Below are 15,427 nucleotides of genomic sequence, written 5' to 3' on the forward strand. Positions count from 1 at the left end.
ATCTCTCCACAGCCCACTGGATGAAGCACTGTGCCCACTAGCCCTCACTAACTGTTCTGAGTTAAACTCAAACAAGTTACACAGGAACTATTCTGATGCTGGTTAAAATAAATAAGCTGAGATATCCACATCATCGTTCAACCAAGAAGCCTGGCTGTTCACCTAGGACCTATGGACTCAAATGGCCTTAATAATTACATGAAGAACACATGTGGGCATACACATACTCAATACTCACATACGCTGAAAGGGGACAAAAATCTCCCTCTCATATGTGATCACCAGCCATCCAGTTCCCCTCCTCAGGGGCAACCAATATTTCAAGTTTCTTTTCTATCTTTTGAGATGTTTTATACATTGTAGTAGGCAGAATAATGGTCCCCAAAAATGTCCACATATCCCCCAAACCTGCGAATGTGACAACTGACAAGGCAGATGTGATCTGGTTCAGGATCTTGAGATGGGGGGATTAGCCAGGTGGTCCCTGTGTAATCCCAGGGTCATGATCAGAGGGAGGCAGGAGGGCTAGTGAGAGAGGGAGATGTGATGATGGAGCAGGGGCCAAAGTGATACGAGGCCACGAGTCAGGAAAACGGGGCCTCTAGGAGATGGAGAAGGTGCAGAAACCGATTTTCCCCTACAGCCTGCCACCAAAGGAGCGCCACCTGCTGACCTAGAACTAAAAAATAATACCTGGACTCAGACCTCCAGAACTACAAAATAATACCTGTGTCATTTAAATACATGGCAATCTGTTACAGCAGCAGTAGGAAACTAACACATGCTTGTATAAGCAAGTGTGTATGGACACCTTCCCTCAAACACAGTCGTTCTTATCAGTAGCTGACTATGGTCTAAAGAGTCTGGCCTACCACCTCCTCTTGGTCCTGAAAGACGCTGAGAAATACAAGAGGATTTTGTAGATGGAATTCAAACTCCACCTATTTCATGTTTGGATGACTAAGCAAGCAGAAAATAAGAAAGGTGGTGTATGAAGGATTTATTTTGTACCTATTTCTGCCTCAATCCTAAATAGGGCAGCAAAGGATGGTGGAAGGAACTGTCCTAGAAGGCAAGAAACCTGGGCCCTGTCTGTGACCCTGAACGTGACATTCAATCTGTAGGGCCTCTGTCTCCTCAAAAAGGGGGGGAGGGGTGAGGACAGTAAACTAGCCATGTGCTACGTTTCCTGTTTCTCATCTTTGAGCATGCTCACCAGCGGCAGATGTTCGGCCTGAATACAGTGTTTGCTGTGTGCCTCCCACTCCCCACCAAAAAAAGTTTGCTAAATAGTATAAAAACAGGAAATGTGTATTGTGCTTAGAAGAAAATGCCAATAAACTTCAGGAATAAGGCACAATTTCAGTAGAAACCCATTAAACTCAATGTGCTAATTATGAATCATCCTTTTGTTTCACCCTACTGAATCAGAAAACATGTCCGGGACAGCCAAGGAGCTGGTGATGCTGGTTGTCTGACAAGGGGAATCCCAGTGACTGAGGGACAGAAGTCAAAGGAAGATTCTGTCAAATAACTTTCCCTACCTTTTGGATTCTGAACTTTAAAAATGTATTATTTACTCAAAAACCTAATTTCAAGTATTTTAAAAGAGTAGGCTCTTTTGGTTCATGGCTTCACACTACCAAAAAAACAACTACAGCTCCTCTATCTACCCGTGAATTAGATTCATTAATTACTCAGCAGAAGCTTGGAGGAATTGCAATGTCCTCATCCAACTTAACAATCTTTACTAACTACACAGTCTGTAAGCAGATCTGTCAGCCTTTCCCATTTTCCAGTGTAGACAGGCGACAACCTCTCACATGCACAAAGAAGCAGGATGCACCACAAGACAGCTGACCCCTTCATGGCATCCAGCGTCACGCATCAGCTCCCACAGTCCCAGAGCCCTTCTCTGTCAGAAATGACTCCCGAGCCTAAGTAACCCTGGTGAGAAGAGAGTCAAAAGCCAAAGGAACATCTCCTCGCTCACCCTCGTTCAAGGGCACTTCAAGGGCATCTTTATTTCTATCATGTCCTCTTTTAGCCATTCTACCAGTTATCTACCAAATTCAACAGGTACATATACACAAGTCGCCTCTCTTTTCTGTTGCATAAATAGTAATTTCCAGGTAGAGAGAGAGTCACAATATTTTGAATACAAAAGAGCAATGATAAGCATGTGGACAGTCTGGAGCAGATGTCAGGACAAGCACAATCACGTGGTGACTTCTGCAGGACAGGGACTTCTCTAATGATGGGGCTCCAACCACATTCAGCACTATGGAGGACAAGGGGCCAAATTACCTGTTGACAGTTCATTTCCTTCCTCCCAGAAATAAAGTAGGCACCCCTGTGGAGTGTGGGGAGGACCCCACCAAGAGGCACTCACTTCCAGGCACAACAAGGCTGAGCCCCTGTCTACCCAGGACACATCAAGCCTTAGAAGTCTGAGAAAAGGCACCCAAACTTGGAACCAACATATCTGGGGAACAGTAGTGGGCCATATTCTATCGTAGATCCCTGGCTGTTACAGAATAAAAAAAACTAAATGCACAAAAAGCAGCCAGTAGTTCTGAAAAAGATTCCTTTCCAAAACAGAATGTAAAGATGAATGGGCCAGCAAGGGGCAGGTGCAAGCACCAGCAAACCCATCTCAAGGGGCTCTTTCCACAAGGCTTAGCAAGGACCATGCGGTGTGATGCTGGCCCTAATCCCAACCCCTTTCCCTGCCCACTGTAAAACGACAAGGACAAGACAATCTAAGCTAAAGTCCTAGATCAGCTTCAAGCACCAAGAATACAGCATAATGGTGGAGAGGGAAAAGCACAGGGCTGAGGTCAGGAAGTATGAGTTCTGGTCCCACTTCTGCAAACTTGGGCATGTCCCCTTCTCCTTCCGAGCCAGTTTCCTCATCTGTAAAATGACAATCATTTTATCTATGACCTCATGCAACCCTCTAGGGTATATAAGGTTCTCCATCCTATAATTCCATATAATTTCTCAATAAAATCATACATATCAGCAGCAGAATATGAGTTTGCCTTCTGGGTTATTCTTCCAGAGATGGACATCTGGGCTGTTAAAAACACATCAAGAATCCAAATAAGCAGGTGGTTGCTGAGGACTGTCTTTCAACCTCCAGCATTGCGAGAAGCCTTTCAACACCCAGAGAGGGACAAGCAGGCTGCAAGCAGCCTCCCTCCCCCACAAAATCCCCTGCAGGATGGACTCACATAGTCAGAAACACCAACTGGTGGTCTCCACCTAAATCACCATCAATCCTGACCATGTCCTTCCCACTGATCCTCTTAGATGTACCATTCATTTGCCCTCCATGTTATTAAACCAAATGAACAGCCAGACCTGGGGCCATGACTTCCAGTCCAGTTCTGCTGGGGTTTAATTCCACAGTGTTTGTTCTTGCTCATCTGGAAATCTGCCTACCTCCACACAGCCTCATCCTTAGACTAAAGAAGCTCCAGAAGCAGTTCTATGTAAACTCACAAGTGTACCCCCACCTTTGTGCAGCAACTGCCTTCTTTTCAGGATCATGACCGAAATAGCAGCAGCCCAGCTGCAGACCCCAGCTCCGCTACCATCTAACCAAGTGTCTTTGGGAAAAATCACATGGGCTCTCAGGCCTGCCTCTTCATCTATAAACCAAGGGGGGGTGCACTGATGGTTAAGCTTTCTTCAAACGCAAGTCTGTGTCTATGACTCCCATGGAGACTGAGCCAAGAGAACACAGCACTTAAACTTGGCATGTGAGGCTGCGGTGCACTGGCCGAGCCTGCCTCTGTCCGGAGAGGACCTGCTGACCAGGCTTGATGGGCAGGTCACTGAGATGACAAGGGATGCCCTGGCAATACACATACCTTTCCTGCATCCACCAGTTCTGCGATGTCATCTAGGTATGGACCACTGGCCATGAAAAAGGCCCAGCGATAATGGACTCCTTGCCAGAAGTGCTGAAAAAGAAGAAAACAAAACATGTCAAATATGGGAAAGAATGAAATCTGACTAGATACAAATTTAGGGAAACGTATTTCCTGGATGACTAAGACAGATAAACTGATTTCCCACTTGGTGCTGATGCAATCAGTTGTACACCCAGCACCCAAGCAGAATGACTGACAGACAGTGGGTGCTCTGTGAGTGTTCCATAAATAAGTGAACAAACTAAGATACAACCAAGCGAACTCAAGCTTCTTCCCCACGCTGTGACTGACAAGCACATAAGCACAGAAAAGCACTTCTTAAAATGACAGTCTAAATAGTCTTACACAGTTTCTTCCCTAGGAGATATCAGAAGCTGAGACCTACAGACTTTCCCTACTAAGGTTTGAAGAAAGCCCAGGGGCACCAGAAAAGAGCTTTTTACCTAATTCAAGAATACTTTCAGGGCAGTAAGGCACCAAAATATGATCTTAAGAAATCTAATCACAATTTTTTTTTTCTGGCTCTGAGGGGAATAAGATAGCTTTAAAGACAAAACAAAGCATGAAGTTTCTTACTGGTGGTGGCTGAATCTTCCCTCAGTCACCTAATCTATTATGGGACAAAATGGCCCAAGATGAAGATAAGCAAAAATCTTTTACCAAGAGGGTTCATGAGCACTCTACTACCATATCCACCTTTAATTATTATTCTTTATGTTGGAAGTAGGATAGGCCATTATCAAATACCTCAATGACCCACCCAACTAAACTTCATCAGACGGGAGCCATCCAGAGGTAGTACGGGGGCCAGCTGCTGCCTCCGTCCCCACATACCTGCCCACAGCTGCTGGGTGAGCCCAGACTTCCCCACCGAGCTCACTGCTGCCTCTCAATCCCTCAGCACGACAATAAGCTACTATCACAGCAGAAGCTGGCAGGCGCGACAGAGCTCCCCTGCTGCTCGGCCTCAGGCCTGGACAGCTGTGTTATTTAGGTCAAGGTACCTCTTTCAGGTGGTTTCCCAGCCTATGGACTGGAGACACCACCACCAAGCTGACAGCAGTGTTGGAAGGATTAAATGAAGAATGTCTGTAAAGTGTCTGACATGTAGAAAGTATTCAGTAAATATTTATCTAGTGCTGAAAATAAAGCTTATGGAGGAAAGACGGGCAATTCCAAATCAAAGTTTAAGACTGTGGAAAGACAGACGAAACCAAACTGTGGTCCAGGCAGAGCTTCACAATGGCTGTGCCAGGAATGGCTTCCTGGTTTGGCCAAGTGACCCTAAGGTTCATTGTCTAACCTGGAACAATTGTGAGAGTTAAGGAGTCACCACTGATAATCATCCCAGGACCACAGACGCAAACAGAGCCACGCTCACCTTAGAAGAGATGTGACAAGATACTGATCCCTCTCAGCCCTCAGGGTAGCATGGCAGAGGCTGCCCTGAGTAAGTCTCCAATCTCAACACGCTAGCCAAATACTGTCATTGTCTGTGTCTATCAGAGCAAGAAAGAGGTCAGGAAGCATTAGTGTAGGCAACACTTAAATAAAAAGAAGTTTGAAGGGTTAGGCAGCTAGATACCAGGGCACTGAGCTTGTCCCCAGCTTAGAGCAGCTCCAGTTAATTACGATCACAGAAGACCAGTACATGTACTTCTCCACAACGTCTGGCCTTAGAGATTACAATGGAAACATTCCGGTAATTGTTTAGGTTTTTAAAGAACGAACAGTGACAGTCACAACTGCCATACCTCTAGTTGCTTAGAGCAGGTTGCCCTGTAAAGTGAAACTTGTGGTCTGCAACAGCAGAATTTTTATATTCTGTTCTAAGGGGGCTGTGTATTTTTTCCAGGCCATTACAGGGGAGAGTAAACCAAAGCAGGCAGGCACTACAATGGAGCCTTAACTGCGCCCATTCTCAGAAAGACATCAGAAACTACTTAAAAGGTTTCCACATGAGATTACCACTATCATCTTTCAAGAAGGGGGAAAGGGAGCATGAAGAGAGCTGTGCTCGTTTCACTCTCAGAGGACAACTCTGAAGGTTAACTTGTAAGAGGCCTCGCTGGAGTACAAACTGTGAACTCTTACAGAAAACTTAAACTTACATTTTAAAGCACTTGGGAAGCCTGGGTTTTGTGAAAAGGGAAAGAAGAGACAAAGGACAGCTAAGATTCCTTTCTCCACCACAAAGCACCCCATGGACAAGTTTCTGGCTGCCGTCTGAATCAAGAGAAAATAAAGCACCCACAGCACAGTGCCTGGATTGTTCACTTCTCCCACCCAGACGCAGCTCCGAGGAACTGGGCAGCGGTCTCCTCCACCACGGCTCTTCCTTACCGGCTCGACGGATCTAGTTAGTGCACAGCGTTCAAGAGACCAAAATCCTAAACTTCACCCCCAGAAAGGTTCTAAATTAATTTCTAGAATCAAGAAGATGCTAAAGATAATTATCAAGCCAATCATCTTGCAAATACGGGTCAGGCTGGTGAGCCAGACGTGACGACTCACACCCTTTTTACCACCGAGGAACCTCCTACTGCCTTTTTCCTGAGCCTGAGGTTTTTTTCTATAATTTTTAAAAAAGAATGTATCTTTATTTTTTCTATCACTTATTCCATTTCAACACTAATTCAGATTTTAAAACAATGATCTATAATTACCACAGTGCCTATCACAAAATCACATAAGCCTCTGTCACCACCGTGATAAGGACAGGCTATTGTGTTGCGGAGGAGCAAACTCTCAGGCTCTGCCCCCAGGCCTGCACGAAGGCTGATCTACAGTCATCTGCAAGGCCCACCACACACTGGAGTGTTCAGTGGGGTGACACAGCCCCCTACAGCCCTGGTAGCAGTGGCCCTGTTGGCAAAATCAGGCTGACTAATCAAGCCTCAGAAACCCCCAGAATGCCATGAACAGCCAGAGCTTCTGACTCACGTGGGGTATGCACTGTCAGGACAAGCTGATACAGCTCCAGAAAAAGCATGATGGTTCTGTTTGTCTTTGTAGCCTCGCTGAAGTAGGAATACAATTTCCCTCAGGTTTCTGAAATGCAAAAAATTGCCCCTGGACTGCTGAAGGTCTGAAAGGCACAGTTTGGGACTCACTGGCCTATCCCAAGGCTACCACCATGAAACAGCCAGCTCTACGCTGTCTTAATAAAGCTTCCACTTTCACAGACAAGAAACTATGCATTAAGGCTGGTGAAACACAAAGACGGCCATCAGGTACAGACAAGAGAAAAGCAGAAGGTGTATCAGATGACTCAAGAGAGGTAATAATAGCTAATAATAAAGACTAACACTGAATGAGAGCTCCTTAGGCACTAGGTATTGTGCCAAGTTCTCTGCATGAAGTACCTCATTTAATCCTTACAACATACAGTAAGGGACACACACGAGTAGCCTCATTTTGCAGATGAAGACAACTAGGCTTAGTGATGTTAAGTAACTGGCAACGGGTTACCCAGCCACCAAGTGGAGGCCAGAATGTGTACCCCGTCGGTGTGTGACTCCAGAGACCTGGCCTGCAGCCACTGTGCTGTGCATCCTCCAAAGGAAAAGAAACTGGCTAAGAGGAAACCAATTTCCAGAAGGACGAGGCTCCTGCTTGTTCTCGCCGACCAAGACTCGCCCGCCTACCTTTAACGTCTTAGAACCCACGGTGACGCCTGTTTGCAACATGCCATCTGCGATGCCCAATCGGTCCATGTTCAGGAGGAAAGGAGTCACCAGAGTCACATATGTGGCTCCTGACCACTTCTTGAGAAAATTTAGAGCCCATGTTTCAGTGGATCCACCAACATTGTCGAGGATAAAGTCAAACCTGGAGAGGAAGAATCAAATTAAACATCCTGGTCAGCCTTTACCCAGGGCTCTGGGTCCTGTTCCCTCCCACCACCAGTTAGCTACAGGGTTTGTTTCCGTGACAGCTCACCAACAGCAGAGGGGTGGCTGCTCGGACAAAGGAGAAAAGGGCACACCCACTTACTGGATCTCTGGGTTTTCCCCAAGGTTAAGTCAAATCTGACTTTTTTTAACATCATAAAATCATACTATTTTCTAATACTTTACGAATGACTTAAACAAGTGGTTCTCAACTGAGGGTGATTTTTGGCCCCTAGGAGACATATTAGGGAATGTCTAGAGACATTCTTAGTTGTCACAACTGGGCGAGGTGGTGGGAAGAGGTTACTAATATCTGGAGGCCAGGGATGATGATAAACATCCTACAAGGCACAGAACGGCCTCTTACAAGAAGAAATTATCCAGCACAAAATACCAATAGTTGAGAAACCAAAGTTGCTAAGGTTGAGAAACCCCAACTCAGGCTTTACAGAAAAACTGCAAAGCTATCCATGTAATACAAGTCAAAGTATTCTTTAGTGCACGTGAATACTTGAGAGAAATGTATACTCGCTTTTGACCCACATGAATTATTTCCTTTTATTCTCTCCACAATCAGAACTGCCTGTAGAAGCATCCTCTTCACCTTCTGGAATTTTCTATGTGTTGGTTTCATGCACAACATCAGCACAATATATGAAGAGAAATCAACAGCCTGCCCTCCGTCTTCAGTTCTGCTTTAACACGCCAAGAAAAATCCTCTCATAACGGAATCCACAGGAATCGGCAGATATTCGACTCCTTAAGTCTACTTGAAAATTGCTATAATCACTACACTCTACTTAAAGGGGATAAAACTCAATGAAGTTTTAAACTAAAAACAAACATCTTTTTAGAGAATGCATGCTTATAAATTAAGCAAATTAACAGAGGAATTCCTTTTTGGTAAATCCTTTTTCCCTTCTATTTGACCTGGATGATATCAAACATCAAAGCTTCTAAAACCAGGTCTGGCCAACTATGAGGCTCTGAGTCTTTCATGGGACTAAACTAAAGAAGGGCAAATAAAAATGGAAGGCTGTGAAGTGCAGGAGAATGACCTTACCAGATGACTCTTCTCATTATAAAAGAACAGAAAATTATTTTTATGAGTTTAAGTCTCTACTTAAGTTTCTACTTTTGAAGTTTCCATTTCATTCCCAAGTTTTGGATAAACAAATATGATGACACATAATTTAAACAAAACATAAGGGTGGCCTGACAGTATAGAGCCGGCACTGCCTGAAAAGGAGGTCCAGGGACCAGGCTGTAGACCCAGCTCTCCTACTAATGATTAAGGGGCATGACCCCGAGCATGAACAAACTCCTAAATCCTTGACCCCTTATTTCCTCAACTATAGCATGACAAAGTTGGACTGAAGGATTTCAAAGCCCTTTTCTGCTGTAAAATTCTAAGATTCAAATCTAAAAAGCTGCTGTTTGCAAAGAACAAATTTATTCCAGGTGGATTCAGAGACCAACCTCCAGGCAGAAGTTACAAAGATCAGTTGTAACTAAAGCAGTCATTAAAAAAGTAATGGCCTGCGTCGGGGGTACAGCTCAGTGGTGGAGTACATACTTGGCGTGCTTCAGGTCCTGGGTTCAATCCCTAGTGCCTCCGTTAGGGGAGAAAAAAAAGTAACGGCCTGCATTTGTGAGCTAGTGAGGTCCCGACTGGGGAGGAGCAAGCAGAAGGAGCAAGACCCTTCGTCAGAGAAGAGGAGCAGCAGAGCGCAGTGCAGCGCGGGGGGCTGGACTGAGTGCGCTGCGGACTCCACCTGTCAGGGTCTCTCTTCTCTGGCGACAGATTCCAGACAGGCCTAACAGTCCAGGCAGATGGTGGGGGATGGGGTGGCCTTGGCCTCAGTCTCATGCTGCTGTCCTAGAAGCAGCTGAAGAGAGGTGACCAACTGAAACCACTATCTGGAAGCCAGCCCTTGAAGGCTCAGAGAAGCCTGGGTCCTGACACAAGGGCAGCCCGGTCTCTGTCCGAACGCCTCAGGGGCATCCTTAAACCACCCATCTAACATGGCCGTCCCCATCACTTCTCCCCTTCCCTGCATCAATGTCCTTGAGAGCACTAAACACTGCAGTCAACCCGACGAGAATATAAGCCACAGCAGGGGGACCTGCTCATCACTGCATCTTATCCTGTGTGTAGACCACTGCCCGGTAGGGACCGACGACGCTCCGTGAACAGCTGCAGGAGCGAGGACTCGGCCAGCTGCCCTGCCGCACAGCCGAACACACACTGCTGGAGGAGAGAGGCTGGGCACTCAGGCAGGGACTCCTTTTTTTAACCCATGAAACCCATACTTCTACTTAGAGTGGGCAAGAATAATTACCTTCTGAAAACTAATTTAAAAAAGGAAAAATACTTTTGAAATAGAAGCAGTAAAATAGCTTTCCAAACACTCCTGAGTTGCACTCTCCGCTGCAGATTTGTCTGGGTTGGATGGAGACCAGATTACTAAGCACCCTCTGCTTAAGCCACAGGCAGGGTCACCATGGCCTGAAGGAATTCCTGAATCCACTCCTACTTGCTACATTCCGTCAAACCAGAGCCTGGTGTTCTGGTGCGCCAAGCGCACCCACGGGCTCCCGGTGCTGACATCTATACCGCCTCTGCTTCTCGGAAACCCTCACCATTAAGCCAAAACGCTAATCATGCATTTCATGCACTGCTCTGTTCTTGGGGTGACAAATGCCACCAAAGGGAATACACTTCCAGTTTTGCCTTCAAACCTCTTACAAACCAGCAATAAAAGTAAGTTAACTTACAAATTAGCAAAGACCACATAAGCAAAGTATCTTCCTTGGCGTGTATCACATTGTATGTCTGTGCTGCATTAACTTCTGGAGTTAAAACAAAAAGCCACCTAAGTGACCTCCAGTGACAGAAAGTGCTTTCACAGATTTTTCTCTAAGATTTCAACATGACCGTTAGGCCACCAACCACCTCAGGCTCCCGTTATCAACTGTCTTTGTTCCCACTTTCCCAGGACAAACATTGTGTGAATACATACGGTTTTAAAGATTTCAACTGCTCTTCCATATTCCCGGATTTGTAATCAATTACATCATCTGCCCCAAGCTTCCTTACAAGTTCACTGGCATCCTGAGAGCAAACTGCTGTCACGTGAGCATCCCATGCTTTCATTACCTGCCAAAAACAGGAGAAAAAAAAAAAAAAAAAAAAAAAGCATGGGGAAGGGGGAAAATAGCAAAACTGCATATTTAAAAAAAATAGTTGGCAACACATATACATATATCAGCCTAATGCTTTGTCTTAGCTAGAACTACAGGAAGCCATCTGTCAGAGACTAGTAAAAATGATTAAACTTTTGTTCATTAAAAAAAATCCAAGAACTAGATCTCATTTTTCCTGAATGAGACACCTAGTCGCCTTGCTGTCCCAAAGTTATAACCAGCCCAGTTAGAGATGGACTCAGTGCCTCACCAGCATCAGAAAACACAGGAGCCGATGGCCTTAAGCTTAGTGTTTTCAATGATGACGAAGGTAAATGGAGGGGAAAAAAAATCATGTCCTCAGAAAATGACTGTTTAAAATGTGTCCAGAAAGTAAAAATGCAACGTCCTTTCGTTTGCATCTCCAATAAGTGTCAGTACAGTTCTAAGTCAGACCGTTGTATCAAAGCTATCAGGCGCTGGTAATAAATGAAAGGTGCTCTTAAAAAGAGGGCAAGAAAACATGGCCATCTTATCTTCAAAACATGGATCAGGTCCTCTATTTGGAATAAAAATACCTAAATAAATAGTTTCTAGGATTTAAAATGCAGACGTTTATTTAAAATAAATAATATATCTAAAAATAACTAGACTTAAATAAAAGAATGAAAGTCTAATGTTATTCAGGATTAAGTTTCCAGAAAGCATCCTGCTCCAAAACTGCTATAATTCTTTTCTTTTTGTTTGTTTGTTTACATAATTATTTATTCAGCTTTTATGCTACTATAATTCTTTTCTATAATGTCAATTTCACAGAATTCAAAGGGAGCCATTATCAGCCAAAATTGAGAAGTTACTTGTAGTTTACCAAGCAATTTTCAAATGGACAGTTATAGGTCATAATAAATCAGCTGTTTTCTCAGTCCTATCCCGAGTATCAATTTCCTGAGCTTCCTTAATATAAATTGCAAAGGTTTACTAGAATATAAGAGATCTATGTTTATTTTGTTCACTACTGATTCTCCATTGTGTGATACACATAGATGCTAAAGGTCTGGAAAGAAAGAAAAAAAAGGGAAGGGGAGGGGAGGGGAAGGGAAGGGAAGGGAGGAAGGAAGGAAGGAAGAAAGAAAGGAAGAAAGGAGGAAAGGAAGAAAGAAGGAAAGGGAGAAGGAGGGAAAGAGAAGGAAAGAAGGAAAGAAAGAAAGAAAGGGAGAAGGAGGGAAAGAAGAGGGAAGGGAAGGAAGGAAGAAAGGAAGAAAGGAGGAAAGGAAGAAAGGAGGAAAGGAGGAAAGGAAGAAGGAGGGAAAGAAAGAAGGAAAGAAAGAAAGGAAGAAAGAAAGAAGGAAAGAAAGAAAGGAAGAAAGAAAGAAAGGGAGAAGGAGGGAAAGAAGAGGGAAGGGAAAGAAGAGGGAAAGGAAAGAAGAGGGAAGGGAAGGGAAGGGAAGGGAAAGAAGAGGGAAGGGAAAGAAGAGGGAGGGGAAGGGAAGGGAAGGGGAAAGGGAAGGGAAGGGGAAAAGGAAGGGAAGGAAAGGAAGAAAAGGAAAGAAAGAGGATTTTAAAACCACTCATAATCGTATCTAATTTCTCACTTTTAAAAAGTAATGTTGACCAAGGGTTTTTATGCCCTGGATATGTGAGGGGAATTAAAACATTTAGGACTGACCTCACATACCATATTTTATGTTTATAGGCTACAGAGACACTTGAATATAATGACATGTTGCTTTCAACAGCAAGTCCCAAGCTAAATTCAAATATGTGAAGAATATGAATATAATCCATGATGAACATCCAGAATCTATATAAAAAAAGAAACTGTCAATAAAAAAGAAAACTATGTTTGAAGCACCTACAGTTAATATGTGTTTTCTTTAAATAGTATTAAATCCTCAGGAAGAATCTGTCACATCTTGAAATAATTCAATTAATTTTTTCCGAATTTCTAGTTTTTCCCTTCCTACTTAGAACTATCTAGCATCTTTGTGCACTATTAAAAGGTTTTAAAACAACTTTAGCTTTAAAAAATATTTTATGTAAAAACACAAACAGAAAATGCTTATATGGCAGACACTACTCGGACAGAGATGGCAAGCTGGCAGTCATTCCAAAAGCTCTTCCACGTGCCCCCGCCCAACACAAGCCCCTCCCTCCCTTGAAGTCATCATTATCCTGACATTTATAGTAATCACCTCCTTGCATTTAAAAAAAAAATGGTTTTATCACCCAAATACACATTCCCTAGATACCATGGTTTAGGTTTGTGCCTTTTTAAAATATGATGTCTTTCAAGTCTTTTTAAAATAATCCTATAGGCTCCTCTCTGTCCTTTCCCTTTGGCCTACATAGTTTCCCAGTGGAAACTCTGGAATTTCTGGTTGCACACTCAGGACAGTTCCACATGCTGCTCTGTCCTCTGTATTTGCTGTTTCAATCCCTTCAGCATCTGACAAAATTATAGGAGGCACAGCATGTCTGGATGTTGCCTCTTTTTATAATCTCAGCAGCTGTCTTTTGGTGGTTGCAAAATGGTGATACTCTCTCTCCTTTTTTCATTTGGAATACTTTTATAAAGAAACACCTCCGCTCATATGCTATTTTGTTTACTCAGGTGTGTGTACAGTTCATATAAAAGAGGCAAATAACTGTTTCCCCCTTTACAGTTTATAAAATAATAAACTTGTTTCCTATCATCTTCCAAAAGTGACCATTTAAAAAAATATATATCATCATGAACTCATGGTTTAAATATAAATTACAACCCATTGTAATTATCATTATTATTACTGAAGCTCAAGTTGTCTTCCTTGATGCTCTTTGGGAGTTTCTTCAAGTTGGCTCCTGAATCTTTCTGACTCACTAGTCTGTAATAGTCTCCTTGCTACTTCATATATTCCAGGTTCATTCTTAGACATTTTGTGCCGCAGATCTAGAATCTGCTTTCTCCTGCATTTTTTTTTTTTTTTGGTGTGTGTGTGAACGATATTTCAAGAGATAGTTTTACATACACATGTATACAAAATACCTCTTGAGTTCACATTGATACTTTCAATTCAAATTCCACACTACCAAGTTTTACTTAACCTCTTTTCTGTTACATCTGTATCTCCGTTCTTCCATACCTAAAATCCTGGTTGTCAAAGACAACAGGGGATAACAGAATTAAAATATACCATAAATATCCATTTGTTCTACTGTATATTACACACATAACAGTCTCTGAATAATAGTATTGATATCACTACCAATATGATTAATGAAAGCATTCAAATGATTTTAATGTATGTTCCTCCCATTTTCCCCCTCTTTTTAAAAACAGCTGTGGTGCTTACCTTGTCAGAGTATATGACTGTTACACACTATACTCTCTCTAAGCCCTTATTTAGTTTTGGTTCTACAGGTAACTTTACAAACTTTACATTTAACATTTACCATCAGTCCTTAGTTTCATGTCTCCAGCCATTTCAGTTTTCAGCTCATTCTCTAGTAGATTTCTCATAAAGGAATCAGAAGAACATAATCCCCAAGTCCTTGCATGTTATTAACAGTTGTTATGAGTCCTTTCTACACGGAGGCCAGTTTTGCTATATGTACAAATCCTTAGCGTACTCTTTCTCAAGGGTCTTAAATGTTACTCCATCCCTTCCCTACTGCCAGCATTAAAGCACTGCTGTCAGGAAGTCTGATGATGATCTAATTTTACTTATATGTCACATGCTCTTTTCTTTTTTGATGTCCCAAAGTTTGTTTTTTCCTTTTTCATTCACAGCTAGTAATTTTACTAGAATTTTCCTTGATATTGTTCATTCTGAGTCCATGTTCTGAATCAGATACATGCTGTGGTCACTTAATATGTAGTTTGAAATCATTTAATGTCAGGAAAGTAAGGAAGTTTCTTGAGTTATAGATTTTCATACTTAGATTTTAGTATTTCCTTGTTTTGGTTTTTCTGAGATTCCTATTATCCAAATACCAATCTTCTTTCCTATCTTCTATAATTGACATTTTCTCTTGCATTTGTTTTTAATCTCTTCGTTTCCTTTGAAATTTAAGTTTTCCTGTTTACACATTCTGTCTCTATTAGGACAGCATTATATGTTGTGTTTCTTTGCTATTGAGTTCCTTCTAGGTTAGTTTAGGCTTTATTGTTAGATGATTTGATTTAGTTTTCCCAATTCTGATTTGTTTTGTTCTTTCAAGTCTTCTATCAACATTTCAAAATGCTCCTTAGATTGTCTGAAATTGAAGGTACAATTGTGATCTGTTTTCTGACGTGTCTCCATTTCTGCAGACACCGTTTTCTACTCCTCATTCTTTTTTCCCATAATAACTTTGTATGGGATTCAACCTTGATACTTTCTGACACTCAATTTTTTAATTTTGTTAAGATATTTTAGGGTGAAATAT

The 15,427-nt window shown here is 42.6% G+C and overlaps 1 protein-coding gene across 2 annotated transcripts in view; it reads right to left on the bottom strand.

The window, feature by feature from the left end:
- The window catches only part of RTN4IP1 (reticulon 4 interacting protein 1), a 128,913-nt gene that overhangs the window by 4,467 nt on the left and 109,019 nt on the right, over nucleotides 1-15,427 (bottom strand). For both annotated transcript variants that reach the window (XM_032484620.1, XM_006189431.3), the window contains exons 6-8: nucleotides 10,858-10,994; nucleotides 7,589-7,772; nucleotides 3,879-3,971 (exon numbers count right to left, since the gene is read on the bottom strand). In XM_032484620.1, coding sequence (XP_032340511.1) covers nucleotides 3,879-3,971; nucleotides 7,589-7,772; nucleotides 10,858-10,994 — 414 coding nt within the window. The remainder of the gene's footprint in view (nucleotides 1-3,878; nucleotides 3,972-7,588; nucleotides 7,773-10,857; nucleotides 10,995-15,427) is intronic.

This window comes from Camelus ferus, chromosome 8 (genome assembly GCF_009834535.1).
Source record: "Camelus ferus isolate YT-003-E chromosome 8, BCGSAC_Cfer_1.0, whole genome shotgun sequence".
NCBI classification, from domain to species: Eukaryota; Metazoa; Chordata; class Mammalia; order Artiodactyla; family Camelidae; genus Camelus; species Camelus ferus.